The sequence below is a fragment of the Atractosteus spatula genome, chromosome 6, assembly GCF_055471065.1.
Source record: "Atractosteus spatula isolate fAtrSpa1 chromosome 6, fAtrSpa1.hap1, whole genome shotgun sequence".
Classification (NCBI taxonomy): Eukaryota; Metazoa; Chordata; class Actinopteri; order Semionotiformes; family Lepisosteidae; genus Atractosteus; species Atractosteus spatula.
In genome coordinates, this window is record NC_142711.1 from 3451340 (window position 1) to 3474632 (window position 23293).

General features: G+C 43.6%; 1 protein-coding gene across 2 annotated transcripts in view; it reads right to left on the minus strand.

Annotated features, from left to right (window-relative positions):
* Positions 1–4: 4 nt before the first annotated feature.
* LOC148831697 (guanine nucleotide-binding protein G(olf) subunit alpha) overlaps positions 5–23293 on the minus strand; it is a 136518-nt gene continuing 113229 nt past the window's right edge. For both annotated transcript variants that reach the window (XM_088918401.1, XM_088918402.1), the window contains exons 6-12: positions 9591–9645; positions 7678–7751; positions 6313–6371; positions 5405–5525; positions 4979–5109; positions 4105–4172; positions 5–2207 (exon numbers count right to left, since the gene is read on the minus strand). In XM_088918401.1, the coding sequence (XP_088774527.1) occupies positions 2061–2207; positions 4105–4172; positions 4979–5109; positions 5405–5525; positions 6313–6371; positions 7678–7751; positions 9591–9645 (655 nt within the window). In that variant the 3' untranslated portion in view covers positions 5–2060. The remainder of the gene's footprint in view (positions 2208–4104; positions 4173–4978; positions 5110–5404; positions 5526–6312; positions 6372–7677; positions 7752–9590; positions 9646–23293) is intronic.

The window sequence follows — 23293 nt, forward strand, 5'->3', positions numbered from 1 at the left end:
TAACTGGGTTTCTGTTATTGCAACTGTAATTTTAAACATTGTACAAATTGTACAGGTTATCTCGGACACATGAAAATGATATACTCACAGAGACATAAAACACCTATGTATAAAATATAAAGCAGTGTAATAGTCACTAAAAAAGGACATGCCTTATTGCTAAAGCAATTTTTGCTTTTTTTCTTTAAATCGCAGTGTACCACAACTTATTCTGAGAAATGTAATTTGCATAAATTATTCAAGTTCAAGAAATATTCACACTTTTCAATTATATGATTATTTAAAATAAAACAAAGTCTTCTAATGTGCCTCTTTATTAAAAGAGAAATAAAAATGTCATTTTGTAATTCTCTCAGGCCAGACACAAGGGTTTACACCTTATTTTTCTCTCTTACTATTTACTTGCACAATAAAAGCTGCTGTTGGTACAAGGACTTAAGAGCCTATCTAATGGTGCTTACACATTCACAATATGCCTGTGCAATTGTGAAGGTCTATGAATGACCAAAGAATTACCAAACACACTCTCATTCATTCCTGTATTTGTGTATGCATGTGTATATACACACACACACGCACAAAGATGCATTAACATATACATAATGCAGCTGTGTGAGTATATGTATGTTTAAATATACACATGCACACACACAGACACGTGTGTATATCTCACACATACTTCATATCGGAAAAACTTGGTTCCTAGTAAAACAACACCAGGTTGCAATTTGGACACTTCAATGGATTCAAATGTTTTAAAGCTGAGAATCAAAAAGAAAATGAAAAAAATAAAGGCATGTTGCTGCAACATCTGGTCATCACTGTAGGTAAGTGGTTAATTTGCATAATTTATACAGGATTTTTTTTTTACTAAAGAGCATTTCCTTTTTTTATAAACCAGAAAAAAAACTAAACTCTACAGAGAAAGTCCCTACCTGCGGTCACTCCTGCAGATAGGGCTGACATCAAGCTGTACAGCACAATCAGAAACATACTTACATCTTAGCTCATTTTACAGGTACAGCCATAATCAAGGCACAAAGATCTTCTACAAGTATCTTTTTTCAATAAAGTTGTACAAAATAATATTACATTTTACAGTCTGTACAAGATAATAAACCAGCAGTAGAACAAAAAAAAATGAACAAAAAAAATATATAATATATATATTTATATATAGGACTATTGTCCAAGAAGATCTAAGCTAAAAGGATCATCTGTGGACAGATCAAAGTGAGTGTGGTAGTTTTTCTTACTAGACACAATAGGCTGAAAGCAGCGACTGCTCAAGGCCTGAGGTGCACAGAGACTTTTAGCCCCAAAAAACCTCAGAAAAAATTGCTTCTCGTCTTCACCGTGCCTCTTTTATCTACTCTACATCTGTGCCTTTCAACGGCCTAAAAGAGGAGGTCAGTTATTTCTCAGTCGACCTGCAACTCGGAACGCTAAAAACTGTGACAGAGTAATAAATATTGTGGTGCTACATTGTGTGTATACTTCCTCAGCGGTATTAAGTAACCTGATGCAAAGTGCATTATATCATTTTTTTCCCATCAAGTACTCTTCAGTGTTGAAAACAGAACAGCAGAAACCCACACAGGGATTGGTCTGAAGGCGGTGCCGCTCGGAGAGAGAGACGAGCACCGCGCGAACGCTAACCTGCTCGGAGATCGACGCGTACTGTACATGCGGATGTACTGTACTACAGCGCTAGCCCGCCGGCAAGGTCAGCAGGCCGGGGCCTGACACAGCAACAGCAAGAACAAAACAAACCACCGGAGGCCCAGAGAAAAGGAAAGAAGAACGCAACACAGAGGTAGCCAAAGGCTTAGTGGAATGACAAGAAAGGAAATGATGAAACAAGCAAATGGAAAACAAAGCACACACAACTTAGCCCCCAAACCCTCCTTTCCAAAAAAAAAATTGGGGTTGAGAATGGCTTAAATAAAAACAAAGAAGATTTGACACACTTCATTAGTACTCTTCCTCCCTGTGTGGGCTAGTTTGTTTCAGAGAGAGGAACACAGAATTAAAAACCACAGGTTCCAAGATGTTCCCAATCATAACAGTTCGTACTGGCGCAGGTGCATTCTCTGAATGATGTCTCGACAGTCGTTGAAGACTCTGCGGATGTTTTCTGTGTCGACCGCGCAGGTGAAGTGAGGGTAGCAGTAGTGTCTGCCATCACCACTGGCTGTGCTGATCCTCTGAAAGAAACATAGGGAAAGGCACACCTTACAGCTCTTTTACCGAGAGCAATGAGGCCCCACTAAAAAAATCTTTAGTTCATTATTTCATTATTTCAGGCTTGTATACCGCCAGCTCAAGATGATTGATGGGATCACAGAACTTCTAACACCATTAATACCAAAGCAATCTTGACTACTGATGCAATATTCACATTTAACGCTGAAAAACTTCAGAAACACAACCCCCTGATTTAAGGAAAACAGGAGAGGTTTAGGTTTATTCTGTAAGTTGTTGCTGAGACATCTGATTTGTAACCACATTTCTGAGAAGTGCATTAAAAAGCTGTATAATAGGGATCGCATGCTGCCTTCAAAGTGATCAATAGCTGATAGCTGGTGAGGCTGTCCTTAGCTTGTACACAACTACAGTAATGGCGTGGCACAAATTTAGCACACAGACCACAGGAATGTTTTTTGCTTTCAACCTGTAAAGCGACAGACTGTCAGCTGTGTTAGAATATGACACACAGGCATTCAAACTGGTTAAGATGCAGAGGTACAGTGGGTCAGTATGTACTGAAGCCCAGACAGAAACACAAAGTCTTGGATGACCCCGACAGCATGGGGACGAGCATTACTAGTCCTGAAAGATCAGGCGCTACAGCTGACGACGGTGTTGCTGGAGCAGAAGTTTCAACACGTGGCTGACAGTCCTACAGAAGCGAGATTACCACCACCAACAAGATGACTCCTAAACCTGGCATGAAATGCCCCACGCCCTCCGTAACGCGCCGACACGGACTCTGGCAAACCTCTCCTGCTTCAAGCACCGTTGTGACCACTGTGCTCTAACCGTGGGATGACAAACCAGAATTCCTCAGAAAACATCAGCCCATGCTAGCACTCAGGGTGACGATGCATGCGCTCCAGTCATTCAGCCCCATAACGCCGAGTTAGAAAGCTAACAATACAGGGCCACTGTCTAGGATAGCAACAGTTACGGTGTCCCGACATTCAGCCGAATAGAGTGGAGATGACCGAGGGTGTCGCCTGGACCCGAGGGATGGTGGATGGATGAATCTTGAATGCCTGGACAAACACCCCCTTGCGGGATTCCTGCAAGCAACATTCCCGGTCTCTTCCCCTGGGAGTCTGGCTCCATGACACTGCGATTCAAGCCGGCACGTCTGTGGGAAGGCCACCCTGGCACTAGCGCGCGAGTGGTCAAGCTGGTCTCAACGGGTAACCGGAAGGCAGCGAGGAACGCACAGCCGGGCGTGACCCCGAGGAGCAGTCCGCTTTCAGAAAGCGGCGGAGTTCTGGTCGGGGCTGGGACAAGCCCGAGCCGGGAGAACCCACCCTGGATGGGACAGCCCACCACCTGCTCCGAGATGCCAGTTATAACCCAGCGAGAGCGTCTCTGGGAGGCGGCCGGTGGCCGGAGCCCCTGGAGGAAACGCTGACACAGAAGAGGCGGAAACAGAAGGCGCCCAATTCCCCCCTGCTGGAATCGAACCCGTGCCGCGATGCGCTATCAGACTCAGGTCAGTATTAGTGTTACTAAGAAATACAGGCTGCAACGAGCGTTGTGCTTCTGAAGGGTTTTCAGTCTAAACAGAGCAGTTCGGACAAACAGAATTAGGAGGTCATGAAGGTTTATTTTCTGGTACTGTGCATAATTTCTTCACAGGGACACAGTAACTCTGCCAACCTGTCAAACAAATTTGCTTTATTTTTCTTTGGAAGCACAGAGAGCACTGTCCATGCTATTGAGATAAAATAAATTTCGGCATCTTGTCTAATATTCACATTGTCTCCATCTTGGTAGTTTGGCCAATACGTAACCACAACACCAACTGAAATGTTAATGAGAAGATCTATCTGGTCTATAGTAAGTAATTCGAGGTGGACTTACAAGGAACTCATCCCGGATGAAAAACTTTGCCCTTGTCACTCTGGGGTCTTCACCAGGCTCGGGGGTTGCTGTTTGAAGAGGAGATGAATGCACATTTTAAGGAGCGACTTTTATTTTTCTGTTGTAACTCAGCAGTATAAACTGCTGTGCTGTGTGAAAGAGGTGACCAATGACCATTCTGAATCACAGGCGTTCAGCTTTTTTAAACTACATATTTCTTTCACATAAAGAAAACTACTAAACTGTCAAAACATGTATCATTTCAGTAATTAGTATTAGGGACACAACGTTTGTAAAAATATGTCAATATCATAGCATTCTTATCACTAAAAGCACATTTTACAGTTCATTATAACAACAATGAAGTCCAATTTCATATATAATTCCCAGATTCTGCCAGTTGATAACGGTGACTGCCTGTTGCTCAGACTGTGGGAGGTGAGGATTGAATTGTCTTTTACTTACACCTCCGATCTTCATTAAAGATTCCCACCTAGGCATCCTTGCTATAAATTCCTATCTACTGCCTAATCAAATGACCGCACTGCCTGTGTTTACAGTCACAGCAGAGCATTTTAAAAAGACAGTGAAGTACTTGTAGTTTCCAAATGCCTCAGTTCATATATCTTCTGACAGTGGTCACAGCTGTGGAATGAACATTTTTAAGATCAGAAAACTTGAGGACAAGGACTGGAAAGATGGTCACCAATGTTCTGCAGTACCCGACTACAGAATTTGTCTTTTTTCTGTCTGTAAAATTTAGTGGTGGGTCCGGACTAATTAAAAGAGCACCAGCTGCTATATTTCAAATTTCACTCGATATAGTAAAAAGGGCCGACCACTTTCTTATGACCAAGACTTTACAGAACATTACCTTCATTTGGTATGGTGTAACGCGTGTATTCAGGAAAGTAGTCTTCAATTTTGGACTTCCCTGCTAATACCTTCTCAGCAAGCATGTCTTGTTTATTCAGGAACAAGATGACTGAAATGGTCCGTAACCACCTAGGAAAAGAGAGAGGAGGCTCAGGTCTGCTCTCTTGTACGACCGACTGCTTACAAACGAACCCCCAAGGTGTAATCTCGAATCTGATCCGAGACCTGCGCGAGGCAGGAAGAGAAACGGCGGTAATGTCACGGCCCGGCCCTCAGCGGTCTGCTGAAACAGCCCCGGAGGCAGGAGGTCCGGCTCCCGGCTCCTCCAGCGGCCCATCCCGGCCCGAGCGTCGGCTCCAATGACGTCACCCACACTACTGCTCTACCTGCCCACCGGCACGCAGGTGCACAAGGGATGCCTCACCTGTTGTTCCAGATACTTCTGAAAAGATCCAGCGCCTCTCGTAGCCTGTTCGTGTTGTTGTCTTCCCTTATTACCATGTTGTAGCTGCTGCTGGCCACAACGAAGATAATAGCCGTGACATCTAGAAGGAACGACGCACACACTATAACTTACTTTTGGATTCTGAGGATACACAAATTTGTTCATTTGATATTTCAATTGCAATTTTTTTTTAAAAAAGGGATACTTTATAGTTACTTAGCGGAATTCCTTCTAAACAGGCTCCTGAGCTTTCCCTGCTGGGCTCATATCTGAAGACTGTTTGAGAGGTGGTGTGTGAAAGCATCAGTTCAAATCACTCTCCCTACTGGAGCACGAGAGAACCTCACACTTCACTACACAGAGGTGTCAGACCTCCGCTCTGGGAGGACAAGCCGGCGGCTGTGGCCCCTTGCCCTTTCTTCCGCCAGCGCTGAAGAGTAAAGGGATGAGACCGGTCCCTTAGACTAACAAACAGGCCGATGGCTGTCATGGAAAGCCAGTGCGAAGGTGCTGTCAGAGCCCCCACACCCACTTTCAGGCACCTGAATACGGAGGAAGGACACCAACCCTAAAGAGAGAGCCTGCGCTAGGGAGGGAACCGTGGCTCAGCACCAGTGCAAGGCCATCAGGCACTGCCAGTACAAAAGGAGTAAACACTGTCATTAGTGCAGCATTAAGCCTCTACAAGGGTGAAGCCAGTGTTATTAATGTTGATGCACCTATATACCGCATGTGCCAAAACACGTACCCATACAGAAAACTCATCTGGTAATCTGTACAGTATAAGCACACCCGAGAAGAAAGAGTATGAAGAGTCTGAGTGGAACATGCTTGAAGGCAGCACACCCACACTCTTCCTGACCGCATCACAGACTTTCCCAACTCACCGTTAAAGCACTGTATCCATTTTCTCCTTTCATCTCTTTGACCGCCCACGTCAAACATGCTGTGAAGAAAGAACAGGCAGGGAATTACAGCAGTGCTGGCGATCAACAGGACACTGTATGTACAGTACAGTTTCTGTATATGCGGCTATTGTACGTATATTATTAGGAGCGTTGTACTTGAATTCTGCACGAAACAAAACATTTAATGCCGAATTAGATAACTTTGAATAGCCAAAGGCTTTGTCTTCTCAAACCTCTGTATAGTAATCGCAATCCAATCATCATCATCATCATCATCATATACCACAATCAACACAGAAATAAGACAATTGCTAAATACAAATAACAAAATAATATCACAGAAATTACAGAATTCATTTAAAAATCTCTGCAAAGAATGTCAGGGTGAAAAAGGCATTAAAAAAATTAAAATTATTATTATTTTATTTTAATTCACCTCATCATTTCATCAAAGATATTGCTGCTCTGTTAATTTGGAATTATATTTCAAATTAATTTCTGGAAGCATCTGAAGCATTATCAATTTAAAACACCATAATTTTAAGCAAGGGCTCTATAAAGGATCTATAAGAAGGAACACAAAAGTCTCAAAAGTGTGCTGTAGGGAGGAACACCTTGGCTCCCTCTTTTCCTTAAATTGCTGTGAGCAGAAAGGCTTTGGTTCCCCCTAGTGGAGAAACTGTGTGGTTACAGCTCCTCTGCAGTGATCCTCAATCATAGTCACCAGGGGCTGCAGGAGGAGCTAGCTGGTCAGAGGCAGAAATTCTGTCGAACCACATTGGGAAAGTTAAAAAGACAAAGAACTTTTCTCTCCTGCAGTCATAGTACAAACACCTAACTACTATGGTCTTTTAGTCACTGAATTTTTAAACCTACAAATAAAATTTATTAAAAGCAGCCAATCTATTTAACAGAAAAAAAACAAGACAGATTTAGTACTAAATGACTGAAATGTTTTGCTCCAGGCACATGGTATCTATGGCAAAGAACAAGGGAAACCACGTGCATGGGTCAGGCTGTGCTAAAACACAAAAACAAATATCACCCACACAGCAGTGTAACCCTGATGATAAATTTACTTCCTGCAGACTAAAACACTTCTAGTGACGTTTCAGGATACATAAAGCCTCTTTTGGTTGTTTAGCTGAACTGAAAAGCCAGTAAGACTGCTTCTTACAATCTGAAGTGACATAAAAATAGTGTTGCAAACACTAATAAGATCAAGCCAGATGATTAATGCGCCCCTGTACAGGTCATTAGACTCCAACAATCTCTTAAAGTGTTGAATCCTACTCTGGTTAACAACCTGTGGTGAAAACATTCTGACAAAACCAATGTACTTACTGGAAATTAACTTTGTCTACTTGAAATCGTGTTTCAAAAATCCCTGATGTCAAAACTCTGCATCGAAGCAAGTCCTAGAGTACAGGATAAAAAAAAATAGAAAAAAATCAGAAGTTTGAAAAGTTTTTGTTAAATAAAAAGTAATTAAAAGAAAAACACAGACCGAACATTCAGTTTTGTAGTTACTATCAAATTAGATTGCAATTAGTGATTTGTAATATATTAAGATTTAATGACTTCAGTAAAAATCAAAATGAAGACTCTCTTTTATTAGAAATTGAAATACTTTCTACTGAAAAAATCTTTCAGCAGAGAACGGGCTCATTTTGAGGAAACAGAACAGTATCTGTTATTAGGCAGTACTGACATTGTCGTACTGTGATCCAATAAAAACTCCAATCTGGAGGAGAAGTTCTTTCATGGCTTGATGAAGGCTCACAGGGCAGAAACTGAGTGAACCAATGCAATCAGCTGAGGAAATAACCACACTGCCCCCTGCTGGCTGTGAGGTTAACGGACGCCATGAACGCACGCAGAGGCCGCTGATGCCTAGTAACACACGTGACAACGCTGTGCCCTGCCACAGACATCTCCCAGGTGCTTTCAGGACGGATGGTCAACGATGCTGCAGGCCTGGAAAGATAACTTTTCCCACAGGCGTTCAGCTGGGTTCAATTTCAGCGATCGTGATGGTCAACCCAACACTTGAACATAGTGTGTCCGAAGGAACGCCTGCGTTTTTTGTTCTAATTGAGCGGCTTTCTCTCTCTTTCTTGGAGCACTGGAGCAAGTTTCTAGGCCAGTCTGCCATTGTAAATGAGAATCTGGTTAAATCAAGTATTATTATTATCATCCCTGACTCTGAGTACCAGGGCTCCCCTAACAGTGGTCAGACTACTGAACAGGACACTGAAAATGAGCACTAACAACCCTGTACCTCTACTCATCCTCTGATCCTCCGCTGGCTGGCCAATATTTAAATGCCAGTCGATAGTGATATTAAAGATTTGTCCATAATAAAGCCTATGCCACCACAAGGCACAGTATGCCAACATCTGTGAACGGCTTTGTCGTTAACTGGCCTGTTTCAAGTCCTAGCTCAATCATTAGCAATAACTAGCCTACAGAAAACGATGAGAAATGTTCCAGACCTGTCTCGTTTCGGTGACATGGGCTACCAGGACAAGGATAATCAAATCAAAAGAACTGCTGCTTGTCCTAACAGCAAGACTATCGGATGTAAAACAGCTGGCGGTGGACATTAAGACTCCAGTGACATCCAGGCATTCCTGATCCTAGGCTCATCTCCATGATTGACAGTTGTGAAGATGAATGAGGACCTCATTAACACTCTGTGCATGATGCACTAGGTTCTTATTAATGCACTGTGTTTACATGACTGGGATGTGTACAACGCACATGGCTTATGGCATCTTTCAACCTACTGACAGGTCCACAAGCCTTTTCTATTACTGCGACTACTGTATACCTGTTGGCAATGCTGCTACATAGCATCGCTCTCATAACTAGATAAGGACAGTTCCCAATGAGAGGAGGCCATTCAGCCCATCTAGCTTATTCTTTCAGTAGCTAATTGATCCCAGGATCTCATCCAGCTATTAAGTTAAAGAAGCCAGGTAACCGGTTTCAACAGCATGACAGGATGGCTTGTTCCAGACTCCCACCACCCTTGGTGTACAGAAAGGCCTCCTGTTCTCAGTTTTAAATGCACTTCACAAAATATTTCATACAGCAAAACATTCCCGAGACACTTATTTTAAACTCATATTGGCAACAAAAAAAGTGCCAAGGGTTTGCTGCATAATTAAGAGGACCTCATAGTATTTTATGGCCTGTATAGAATACAGTATATATACACGTAAAAAACGTTTTTATTTAGTTTTATTAGTTACCTGATCTGTTGGTGTGTAGTCATTCTGTCTTACTGAGTCAATTCTGTCCAAAAAGCTGCAGAAGGCAAAGAAAACAAGACATTTTTAAAACAAATCTTTCAATGACAGTCATATAAGCACAAGGTGTGCCTGTAGAGCCTATGAATTCAGAAAGCAAGAGGACTTCCTCTCTCTTGCACCCATGAACTACTGAAAGAGCAGGACAATTCTCCGAAATAGCGTTTGTCCTGAACACAGAGAATCTTCGCACACTTGCTCTTCATTCATATAAATTATTAATTTATTTTCAAACTTTCAGGATAGTTTCAGGAACAAAATAACAAAAATAAGACAGAGAACAAAGAGCTTGTACAGGAAATCCGTTAAATGGGCCTTAAAAAAGCCCCTGATCGCTGAGGTCCATCACAATCACAGCATTCTCCAGCAATGGTCCTTGAGGCCAATATAGTACATATTTCAAAGACATGGAAAGAGTCGGCTAGCTCTCAAATAATGATAATGCAGTAAAAACAACAACACCGAAAAATGAGCTCATCATATCTGCTCATTAACGTTTAAGACTCTCCTTTTACTTGAAATCTTTAACCCCAGCATAAAGGAGGCTCTTAAACAAAGTACATCACATCAACATATCAGATTTATTTCTGCTTGATAACATCACTTGAGCATAATTAGTAACACTCCGATTTGAGCTTTGCCTAAAGAACACAGGGGTCCAAACATTCCCTAAGACATGGGGCACCAGAGAGGTGTTTGAAACAAACAAACTGCAGTTCTGGCTACATATACAGCAGTGGAGATAAAGTTCTGGCTTTGAATATATATGTCAGGACTTTATAAAATTGAACAGCAGGTTTACAAATCTTTTAAGTAGGATACGCTGCCCAGAAACTCTGTATTTTACAGTCTATACCCTGTATGAAACAGAGGAACTCCTCACAGGAGAGTTAAAATGATTCTGAAAACTCTAACCACTACATTCTGCGAAACATTAACCATTGTGACCTACAAAACACTAGTCACCTGTAGAAAATACAGCTCAGGTTTTAAACAACACACAGTAACACTGGTTTTATAGCACTCCATATTATGAATCCAAAGTGTCCTGGACTGTGTTTATTTTACAGTGACATACCTCCCTAATTAATACAATCCAGTCACTGCGTGTGAAACAGCCTTTTGTTGTTACTGACCATCATTATTTTAGAATGCCCCTCTTCAGACTGCGATAACCTACACACGCCTGTATGCTGGTGAGCAGCAGTGCCAGTACGTCTCGGCCAGCAGCCTGGGAGAGTAAATGTGCCGCCGTTCGCAAGCATATCAGCAAACAGCAGGACTGAGGTGCGCAGAAAACCGGCAGAAGACTCCGGCCTCGGGTCTGGGGCGCAGTGGAGGGCGGCTCGGGCCTCCTCTTATGAGCAGCACAGTTCTGCGCTCTTCAGCTGGGTCGTCATGTGGCGAGATGCAGACGCAGCGAACGCGGACCATGGTGCTTCCACCACCACCACCTTGCGCCGCCCGTGTGTGCTTCTACACACAGAAAGGGATCTGGTGCTGCAGGCCGGCCCTTCCTCCTGCCCCACACGCCCGCCGGGTGCAGCGCACGGCGCGTCCTTCCTGTCTTCTTGCGGCACGCGGGCCACGCCGCCTGCCAGCTCTCCAGCTCTCCACGAGTTCACAGGGATCAGGGCTGTGCGCAGCTCATCCACGTCCTGAGCGAGAACAGGACGAGCGCCTGGAGTCTAAGAGACCGTGGGCTGCATCGAGAAACAGCAGCTACTAGCAGGTACGTGAGAAATTACATTTTAATCGGAAGAGTTGTTAGTGAGACCAGTAGGGGCTCTCACCCTGCAGTCTGTGTGGGTCCTAATGTCCCAGTATAGGGACGGGGACACTATACTGTAAACAGGCACCGTCCTTCTGATGAGACATAAAACCGAGGTCCTGACTCTCTGTGGTCACTTAAAATCTCAGGGCGTTTCTCGAAAAGAGTAGGGGTGTTACCCTAGTGTCCTGGCCAGATTTCCCATTGGCCCTTACCAATCATGGCCTCCTAATAATCCCCCTCTCTGAACTGGCTTCATCACTCTGCTCTCCTCCCCACTGAGAGCTGGTGTGTGTGAGAGGACTGGAGCATCATCCAGGTGAGGCTGCACACTGGTGGGGGTGGAGGGGATCCCCATGACCTGTAAAGCGCTTTGAGTGGAGTGTCCAGAAAAGCGCTATATAAGTGATTATTATTATTATTCCATAATGTTGGTTCACTGGCATTATTAAATGCTTTCTAACATCACACCAGCAGAGGGCAGGCAAGCACAATGAATATTACATAGCCCCAACTAAGCAATTACATAAGAACTGCTCCTCATCATCTCGCGGCCTGACTAGGCTGCTCCTGAATTCTAGCCGTCTGTATTGCACACGAACAATCTCACGGTTTATTTCTCCGCTCTGCACTGTTGGGGACGGTTCAGCAGTGTGGCTCCGGCACGGTTGGCTCACATTTCATTATCCCGGCCTGGGAATCCTACCCACTGGACGTTAGGCACGGCTTCACTGAAAAACCAGCAACACGAGCATGATGCATTGTATTAATCTGGCCATAAAAATGTTCCAGCCAGCCCGGCGTCTGGTGCTCCTTTACCTCTCCACCTTTCAGGGTCTGACTGATCTCGGCGAGAAAGGCCACTATGAGAAAGTGATGTGGACCTGTGGCCGGCTGCCAGCCCATTAAACTAAACAGGTCTGTATAGAAGGTATTCCAGGCTGATTCATGTCTGGGATCTGCACTTGGTGAGCTTGTTCTGTTTTAAAATGAGATGACAGTCTGTTGTTCCGAAGTCCAAGCCCCTGCTATCTGGAGGTGTTGTAAAGTAAGCTGAACTCCAGATACTGGCGCGGCAGCACACAGAGCCTGCCCGGTCTCGAGCTGCTTAGCTTATCAGCACCATTAACGCTGAGCTAATCAGAAAAACCTCAGACTGGCAAATTCACGCAGCCGTTACTTTGTAACACTGCCGGTCGACCATATGCCCTGCTGAGCTGACACCACATCAGTCAAGGAAATGTGGAGCTGAACAGTTTGTTTTGTTCCAGAGCTTTTCTTCTTCCCCCTGAATTCTGTCCCAGAGGCCAGCAGCCTGGGCGCTGACACAGCCTGCACAGGTGAGGAAGCTGGGCCAGTCCAGAAATAGGGAAGAAGACTGATGTATCTGCTAGGCAGGGAAGAGATCGTGTTTCACCTGGGGACCGATAGGTAAAATAATAACTGCTTCCACAGAGGCGTTAGCATGAACCCGATCTTCTCAAAACTGTGTTATGAACAGCAGACACTGTAACGTACTGTGCATCAGCAGGAGAGGTGCTGGTGTCAACAGAGCCATGGGTAAAAGAAACTGTAAGCACATGTGTGTAGAGTTTTGTTGGTGAGGCTGTGGTGAAGTCCATCAGGCCTTTTTTAACCACTTGAGAAGTGCTGCTTATGACGCTGCGTTTTACCCAGCTTGGATCACTCGATTCCAGCGTCAGCCGATTCCCGAATCTTGCCGAAGACCGCACATCCTTCGACCGTCCTCTCACCCAGACAGCACTCTTCTCTTTCTTCAGATGATGAACTGGGAAATCCCAGAGGAGCTCCTCTCTGCCACCAGGGGGAACAGTCTCTGTCCACAGGTGGATTCAGCACAGCTCGGGCTCCGGCCTGCTCGTCTAGCCCCCTGGACACGGCCACTGTGTGGGATAATCTCCGCCACGGTCGTGGACAGCACACATCTTCCATAACCCCTGCTATAGTCTTCTACAACGCTGAATTCTTTTTCCTCTCTTTGTCATATACGAAACGTTACGCTCTGCCAAACAGGTCCACCACTTCTAGAATCGATCAGACGTCACGGTTTTCTGCCATTACAGATTCGTCACCTGTACTTGCATCCCGACACGAAAACTTTTCAAGTGGCAGCACAAAAAAAGGAAGAGCTCAAAAAAAGAAAAAAGAAGAGCTTAAATGGCCTAAAAAATGGCTATTTATTTTTTTAAATTTGCAACCTGTGAGGTGTGTGAAAAGAAAAGCTTAAAGTTACAAGTGGCAAAAAAAACATTTTAAGTACAACTTAATGAGGCTATTATAAATTAAGAGCGATGTCTAAAATAAGGTTCGTACATCTTCGACCGAAACTCGTGAAAACAAGGTGTTCTGAAACCTGCCCAGTGTCTGGAGAGAGACAGTCACAAGTGGGGAAGCTGAGGATTGAGTTGAGCCGAGTTCAAGACGTTACACAAATGCAAATAACAGCAATGCAGCAAGTCGACAGGAAGTAGCCAGGACAAGGCGGTGAGAAATGTGAATGCTGAGAAAGCTACGGGACATTTTGTGATACTTCAGCTGCTGTTCTAGTCCAAAACTGCAATCTCAGATGAAGATCTACAAAACTGTGCTTCAGTGTCGTGAGTTAAATGTAGTTATTTCAATAAAGCTATCGGCCAAGTTACATTAACAAGGAGCAAATACCAAGAAGTTCCTGTCCAAGAACAAACTTTCCCATGTGACTTTTCTGGACGATGAGGGATGTTATGTGTGGGGGATTGCTAAACTGAAAGTCAGGGGCTGGGAAGGACTGCAGACAGAGTGAACTTGGAACAGCAAACAAAGTTCTTTATTAAGAAAAAAGAAGTCATGGGCACATCACCACAGCTGGAGCTCTTCCATGACCAATACTTTATTACAGCCACGAACATGTTTTCTGTGAATCACACTTCACACAGTGTAGTTGCAGGAAAGTCAGATAAAAAAATGGCTATCGCAGTATTTGTTATTTCTCAAGATTACAGCGACAATGACAACCGAGTAGAAGTGAGAATAACAAGAGGGGATGTAGTGAACGACAATTCTTCAATTCTGTAAGAGTCCTAATACTACACACACACTTCAGGTGACCAAGGGATACATTCCTAAAACTTTTCCTTTTGTGCCTATTTTGACTATTTTTACTTTTTTTAGTTGTAATCCCAACTTTCTTTAAAAGTTTTATTTTATGTGTTGGAAAAACAACACAAAAATTTGGAAAGCGGCCCCAAGACCCACATCTTTCAGGATACTAATTCCAGAGTTACTAAAAGACATTCACTTTTTGGTAACTGGAGGAGTTTGTTTTGTCTATTTAAAAAAAAATGGGTTGTAAAATTAACACTATGCAAGATGAATAAGTACCATATGTTTTAACTCTCACTGACAGAAAAGAAACGCAGGAAAACTATGGGACAGACTGTGTAATGAAATAGTAAGGGTGAGAGTATGCTTCAGACAGAAACCTGCTGTGTACCATTTCAGGGAAGAGACTGCTGTCTCGCTACTCTGCTTCTGTCTTTTGTGGGGTGACCTGGCTTCTGGCTGAGTACCGCTAAAGAGTATAAAACAAGACTTTGCTTTTGGTGTAGCCAAACTAACACTACAACAGCAAATCAGGTACGGCAGGCAAGACCAGTGGGAACAGTTAATTCACTTATTGCTCCCACAATACCACATAAAGACATTGCTTTCGTTCAAGACATTCATTTGTTAGTTCCCATTGCAAAACACTTAAAATACATGAAGCCAGTGTGTGTGTGGCTTCTATAATTTCCCAAAGTTAAGCTCTTGGTATAACAACAAGTGGAAGACGTTTTTGTTACTTCAGTTTTGAAGCATGTTCCTTTCCAAATTAACCTGAACAATGACTGCAGGGACAAGTACAGTATCTTGTCAAGTCCTTCAACAATCAGGAGCATCACCACTATTCCATCTGCAAATAGATTTAAAGTGTTTTAGAAAGAAGCAAAGAACAGAAACAGAAATGATTTTTACTCAGAAAGGTGATAAAATCAACTGTAGCTCTGATTTCAATTTTCAATTGGGCTAAATTCATGACTGCATTACTGGACAGTCTTGACCACACAACAATCTGAATTCCTGTTGGCTGTCAGCTTGCCTCAGGTGACACACCTGCTGCACGCACATGTAAAATCCCGTACACCACTGTGCATACATTTTTCAAGAAGCTTGCCTTAGTGTGATTAAAACAGTCTTTTAAATGAATGACAGAATGATTGAACCAGGGATAAATCCAATCAACCACACAAAAGCAGATTCTTGGAAAAGTACAACGCCGCCACAACAACTCCATCTGTGCCGTATTCCCATTCTGCCTGCTTTCTGGGATTTCAAGCAGGGTAACAGAAATATGAGCAGGATCACTCTACCAGCAGACCCATAAGAACTTCTAGAAGGTATTTTTTTGTTACAGCATGGCCTCCTAAATATTCTGCCCTCTGGGCGACCACACTTAACAGGTCAACATACAATCATGCAGGGGCTCAGCGTCACAGGTAGCGGACAGATAGTGAAGGATGTAAAACCTGCGATCAGGCCCCCTTCAAGACAGCAGCGAACTCAGCAGTGGCAACCTCACACTTTGTGGCGCAGAACCTAACACCACACACTCTCAGGCGATGGTGAAACAGGCCGGAAAGAAAGGACCTGCTGCACGTCAGTATCGTCTACCCTAAGTTCTCCCCAGGTTCCCGTTGCTACCGCAAAACTGCTAAGATACTGGGGTCAGGGGGACACGACCCTTGTCGGACTGCCTGAGAGACTCACAGCAGAAGACTGCTTTGAGTGAAAGTCACTGCTCTTCCTCCAGGGCTCCGAGGCAGCGACCAGTCTCCCTGAGCGTCCTCAGTCTCGTCGGCACCCCAGAAAGCCGAGCTGCTCCCCACTGTCCGCGTGAGTTACCCTGGCCTGGCCTGTCTTGTTATGTTTAAGCTTTGGTTTGACTCACCAGTCTTGGTAAGCGCTGTGTGCTGGTTAGAGCTAAAGAACACCACTTCCCATTTCAGTTGACATGACCAGTCTCACCGTTCTAGTGTAGAGGGGGGCTTTCTGCTGCTGACTGCTAAATGTTTGGTGCATTGAAGGCATTTGAAAAGGAAGCAGAGTAAATGCATCCAGGACAAGTCCAGAGCAAATCAATTCATCACAGTAATTCAAAGCAAACAGTGCCCACACTGTCCAGTCATGTTAAACAGTACTGTGTATTTTTAGTTTATTTTCCCTGCATAAACTTAAGTTATAATTATACTGTGCTGTAAGTGTTATTTGCAGCACACTGCAGATCCAAATATAGCACATTTAGCTTTCTAACATGCACAGAATCAAGTCTATCCAAAAATGTTGGACGGCCTGAACATCATGGATGTTGCTGATGAATTTTTAACAAAGTCTGGAGGTTGAATGAATTAATGTTAGAAATATGACCTAAATGTATTTGCTTTAACCACTTATCTTCGCTTCCATTATACATAGTACATTATACAAAGTACCAAAAACCTCCCATGTTACTTCAATCCCCCCCCAGCGTTAAGTAAGTCTGAAGAGATGACCACGGTCACTCAGTCCAGAAGGATAATGAAAGTGTTGTGGGTCTAAATGTGAAGATTCCCTTGAACGCCACACTGCTCTTCTAAGCACACATCTGAAGAGGCCGAGATGAGAACTAAAGCTTGCGTTCCTTTTCAAAGTGGTAAAACAAGAGCTTGAGAGTTCGGTTTGTAAAAAAAATATTTCGTTGCCGACTGGTTACACCAGCAAAACGCAGGAACCAGCTGCATTACAGAACACATTTTATGACAGTTTCAGCATTATCATTCTTAAAACAATCACTGTAATTGAATTAGCAAAACTGGCAATGTTTCCCTCAAACAGCCAAACAGTATTAAATTAGCTAAAAGAGGGTGGAGATTGTTTAACAGTAGTTTTTCAAAGGACAGATTTAAAATCCAGGCGAAGAAGACTGACTCATCAGGAGGCTTACAAAGTCAGTTATGGCATGTTCCATTATTTTTAGGATGCGGTTATCAGTAAGAAATACCGTTACGTCCAGAAGCACACATGGAAGTTACAGCACAACTTGAAAATCCAGCAAAACAGCGTGAATTCGATACCAGAAGTGTTAAAGGTTCCAACAGTGATGAGAAAGAAATCCCCAAGTCCAGCAAACCAGCCCTTTCCAGGGGCCAACTACAGCATCTTCATTGTTTTGCAAAGAAAACAGAGCACAGACAACCTTGGAGCCAATGACAGTTCATACTAAATCATGGGCTCATTTGATAATTGTGTTGACTTTTAACAAATAGTGGACATTCTTTAATTAGCAAAGGGGGACACACTGATCAATAGTTTCCATATTTTGAATGGCTTTGCGGTGCTTAATGTCCCGGTTACTTGTTAAAGCTCAGCTTCCACACACCATAGCAGTTTATTACAAACACAAGCTAAAAGCAAGAAAAAAGCAAAGAAAAAAGACTTTTTAAATGGAGATAGTTTAGATTTCTGTTCTATTACTTTTAATTGATTTGCCTTTGAATAAATGTTAAATACATATTTAAAAAAAATGAACTTCTCAGTGTGGTTTGCATTCTGTAATCCTGCTATAACCATGAGGAGTACAAAAAATATCTCAGTTTTTCTCGGGTTTTGGAGGTTTGTCAGTGTTTATATTTTATTACAACCATGTTGTATTTTTTCAAAGGCATACAAAAGTGACATAAACTAAACCAGAAGGGCATAAAACATGGCTATTATCTTTAAGTATATTCTAATTTCTTTGTAAAACAATCACTGAGCAAAACCAATCTTAATTACTTAAAAAACAATTCAAGGGCTTAGTTACAAAATCTGTCAAAAACAGTAGAAAAACAGAGACTTACAGTATTCCCATAGACCTGATTCTGTTTAATTCAACAGTGTTAAAGACTGAATCCCTGCACTATGCCACATATCCAAGGGTGAAGGCAGAGTTGGGCCTGCCTTCGTCCAAAGTATGTTTTATATTAACTGAGCAACACGGGACCTAAAACAGTTACCACCGCTGCCACAGACGAGCAAACCCCTGATTCGATTAAAGATGAACAGTCACACTGCACATTTAGGGGTGTCTTAAGCACCAGTTACTGCACCAGTAACCTCATCACAAAAACTCGGTAGTTTCCTTGTCTCCAACTTCTTTCATAACGTGAAGCTTCCTGCGCTTCAGTATGTACCCAGAAGTCACAGAAAAACGCATCAGGATTTACACTCCGAGATGTAATTCAGACACTTATCACTACAGTAGGACACTTTTTTATCCCTAGCAGTAATGAATCAGGAGATACCGGGTTTATATGAGGAAGGATGTACAGTTTTACATCCTGACAGATACATTAAACAGATTTAAGAACTAACCTTAAAAATGATATATTCATACACAGCTACAGGGAGTTTTCTAAATATAACCTTGAAAATGGACATTCTCCTAAAAAAAACTGATTATACAAACCAAAACTTTATAAACACAAGTACCTGGTCTTTTTCAATTTAAGGAATAAATAGTTCAAAAATTACATTAAGCAGTCTTTTGGAAGAACACTGTTCTAGGTCTGAGATCTATTCTGAGAAACGAGCTATTTTAAAATCACACTTAGGTTGTTGCTTTATTGCTGCATCAAATTTTCAAAAATAATTTCTTCCTAATACTGGTGTGAACATCACACCACCTATAAATTAGAATGAAGTTTTTCAAAGATTCTGACTTAGACATCGGTACTTGTATTAGTCATGTACTAATACAATTGTATCTTTTGATCTTTCTAATGCTAACATTTTTAAAAAGAATAATTATAAGCCAAAATCTTTACCTTCGTTCTGATGAATATTTCTGATTTTAATTTTTAAAATTAATTTTTATCTCCACATTAAATCTGCAGTCTGCACTATAGAAAATGCAAAACCAGGCAGCAAAATCCTTTATGTCTTACAACTCACCCGTAAAACTGACCTTCTGCAAGAAATAGCAGAAGAGGCTTTTCCGTGAAACAGACACTAAATGCTTAAAACTCTAAAATTATTTACAAATCTTATCCCCAAGTTCTACAGATCTTTGGTCCCCAGGTCATGTGATCTCGCAGAGAAGCAAGGGGAAAAAGGACTGCCTACACAACTGATTGTCAATTGCGTTTTACCATATCAACCCATATCAACCCTAGAAGTAGACATTATCAATAAGCAAGAGCTGTGGAGAGACTGCAAGATCACTGCCCTGCCTAACCCATGTTATTGTTCTGTAAGAAAATGACACTTGAATATAGTTTCACCTTCATGTTGTCTAACTGAGGCCAACTCACACTGAACAGACTGCTAGACAGTGCGAGATGGACAGAGTGAATATCGCCGATTAGAAAGATACTACATTCATACAATCAACCTTCCCCCAAATGCCATCTGATCCATTTCACAGAGGCAGGAGACAGCAACGGTGAAAATCTTGAACGACCAGGATTTCACCCCATGAAAGCAGACTGGGTGGAACACCTCCAGTCCATTCAGATATCGACGCTATGTGCCTCAGACACGAATATGGGAAAAGCGCCTTTAACTCTCTGTGCCACAACCTGGGACGATACTCTTTGTTTCAGCCTAGACATGCAATAAAAAAATGAGCACTGCCCGCAGAGCAGGCTTTCACAGTGGAAAGCCAAGCTATCACACAGCAGACCAAGTTTAATCCCAACGCCAGTGGTACAGAAAGAGCAAGCAAGGGATCCGAAGACAAGGCACCGAAAGAGTGTCCTTCACTCCCACAGCTTTGTTCACCTGGATGAGGAACCTGCTCTATCACTGACGAGCGTGTCTGAGCTCTTCTCCCTCACAAAGCGGTCGAACATGGGATGCTGCAAACTGACATGTGAGCTCAGATGTATCCTGCACTGAAGCAGCATGTCGACTGTGAGAGAGCACACAGAGGTGCCTCCGCACTAGCAAGTAACAAGACCAGTGGTTGTACTGGCCTAAATTACTGCTGCTCTTGTATGACATTTTAGCTAAACCGATCACGATTTCCGGGTTTTGGAAAAGAAAACATGAAGGCAAGGGGCTTCCTAGCTTTCTGATTCTCAAAACTGAAATACCTCCTACACATAAAACACCTGGCTTGTCCTCCTGTTGGCTCGCAGGCTGAACTCCAGCGTCAGGGCAGCGCCTGTCACTCCTCCCCACGGCTGCGTGCGGGTCCCTGTGACGGGCTGCAGGTGGCGTGGTTCCCTGTATCGCGTCCGCTGCCTGCGCAGGCCCCTCGCGCTGACCCCAGCTGATTTCAGCTGCAGCTCCGTTCCCATGGAAACCTCTACAGTCGGCTCCACTCCTCCCGAGCGTCGCCACGCAAAGCATCCCTCTGCTTCCAGACATGTTACAGTACTACACACACACACACACGCGCGCGAGCGCGCGCCTCATTCTGCGCCAGCTTCCCCATCTTCAGCAGCGGCGGCATCAGTAGTGACAACTGTCCACAGCTCTGCGCTTCAGCGAGGCAATTCTGCGCCTAACTTGTGCGGCTGAATCCCTTGTGAAAAGCATCATAACCGGCCTCATCCAATTATTTACAAAAACAAATCACACTGTTGCTTCCTCCGCACAGAGCCTTAATGACCCGTGTGCTCCCCAGGTGAGAGAGATTAAGAGCAGACACTTTACAGAACAGGCCTCAGCACACCTGTGGCAGAAGGCAAAGCCGTGCAAAATGATCCTTTTAACAGGCGAAAGCACAAGGTGGCACAGCATGCGGTGATCATGCCACAGATCTGTGTGCCACGATTACTGTCGTCGTCTATATTGTAGCTATATTGTAGCTAAGAGGCGGAAGTTAAAATTTGTATGTACAGTAATATGTATTCATCTTCAATCTTCACAGATCTTCAAACTGCATATCTCAAGGGCACACTAAGACTTCTGGTAACTTCACACGTCACTAGATAGTCAAGAACAGGAAATAGATATATAGGTAAAAACCTCCAAACCCTCCCAATTTTTTTTTTCATCTGGGTGCGCACCGAGCCACAAGCCTGAATGCTGAATAAGTCCCAGGCGCTGTGAGTCTGTACAAGATGACACAGTTCGCCACGCAGAAACCGCTCTGTCTACAGCAGCGCTGCAATACATTTTGCAACAGCTGATAAATTCGGTCTTGTAACAACAGTGACATTAACCGCAATGTAAATTACAGGGCCGTTTCGATGCAGCCTTTGCAAACCACATCACAGCTCGGGCAGCGCAGTAAGGTACATCAGCCTCACGGGCTGGGCTGACAGAAACAGAGGGTTCAGATCTCCGCACAGATAAACATTCAAATTAATCAGAAATGTTAGTGATGATGCACCGCCGATGATCCATGACCTAAATATTCTGGGATTTGTTTTTCTTCATTAAGAAAAAAAAAGCATTCTACCCCACCAGCCTTTGACGATCGATAATATACATACACGTGAGCAGCCTTGTTTACTAAGTCAGAGACAAAGACTCTTTTATGTTATCTATTGAGCAGATTGCCTTTTCTTTAGAACCGACTGGCCTAGAATTGTGATCACTGCACCCTGCAGCATGATCATGTGTGGTAATGAGAGAGCTGGAGCCAGCATCAATAATGATAAAGACTGAAACAGCTGTCGGCTGAGTCTGCAGGCCACTTCACACTGGCACTAAACTTCCTCTAAAATTACATTATTTATAAATCCCACTGGCGGGGGGCTGAGATTTCTGAAGATGGTCAGGTCTGAACAAAAGAGGGTGCCGTCCTTGTACCACGCTCTGCAAAACGCAAAACTGATACAAGCCTCTGCTAACGTGCTCTTAATAAAAAAAACTCGCCCGGTGAAGCTTAGCACCGCACCTTTACTTATGCTCCGACGGACTGATTGATTTTAATTTATTAATGGGGAAAAAAACAAGGACTAAAAAAACCTCAGCGCCAGTATGCGTCGCAGTAACGCAGTCGTGGTTGTGTGTCAGTGTGTACTTGTGCACTGCTGTGTGTGTGTGTTTGTTCGGCAGCCAGGCACAAGCACAGAGTGCAAAAGGTTGGGAATTTGTGCAGCACGCACCTTGGGCCCACCTTCCGAGGCTGACCTTCCCTTGTTTACCGCACATTGCTGGGATACTCCCTTTGATTCAGCCTGACACACGTGACCCTCAGCCAGTTTCTGCTCTGCAGTGTTGCTGCTAAAAATAGCTCCAGCTTGCCTTGGCTCCACTGCTAGTTTACATAAGCTCTTAGGGGGAAGAGACGCTGTTAAGGGGGTGAGCGACGTACGGTACCAGAAGCCTCCTACTTGCATGCTGATGCTAACCTCCTGAGCGGCTTTATTTTCAATGTTTACGTTCATACAGTCATGTTTGCGGATCGCTTCATGGTTTCAGACATGGTTTCCTTTTCTGTCGCTTGAAGAACCGAGACGCGGAGTGGTCTGTGTGCGTTTGATGAAACCTGGAAGGAGGGGGCGTCAGATCTTGTTTTCGGAGGCAGGCAGGGTGTTTTTTTTCTGCCCGCTTTCCGGCAGCCTCAGAAATCGGTCTGTCCTGCACAGCTTAGGCCTGCTGCTGGTGGAACTGGCGACGCTGCTTCTTCCAGAGAGCAGTTTTCCCCACCATGTGCAACTCATGATGCACACGGAGCTTTCCCGAGTACGAAAAATCGATCAACTGAAACCAGAAAGTAACGCGGATGATAAAGAAGTCACCCGCACTTAATTAAAGACAAACGTTTACGTGGGGCTCAAAATAACGTTACAATGGTGACCAACGAGAACCACGTACTGTAAGAACACAAGCCCTTGGCTCCAGTCCGTACTTGCAGGCCAGT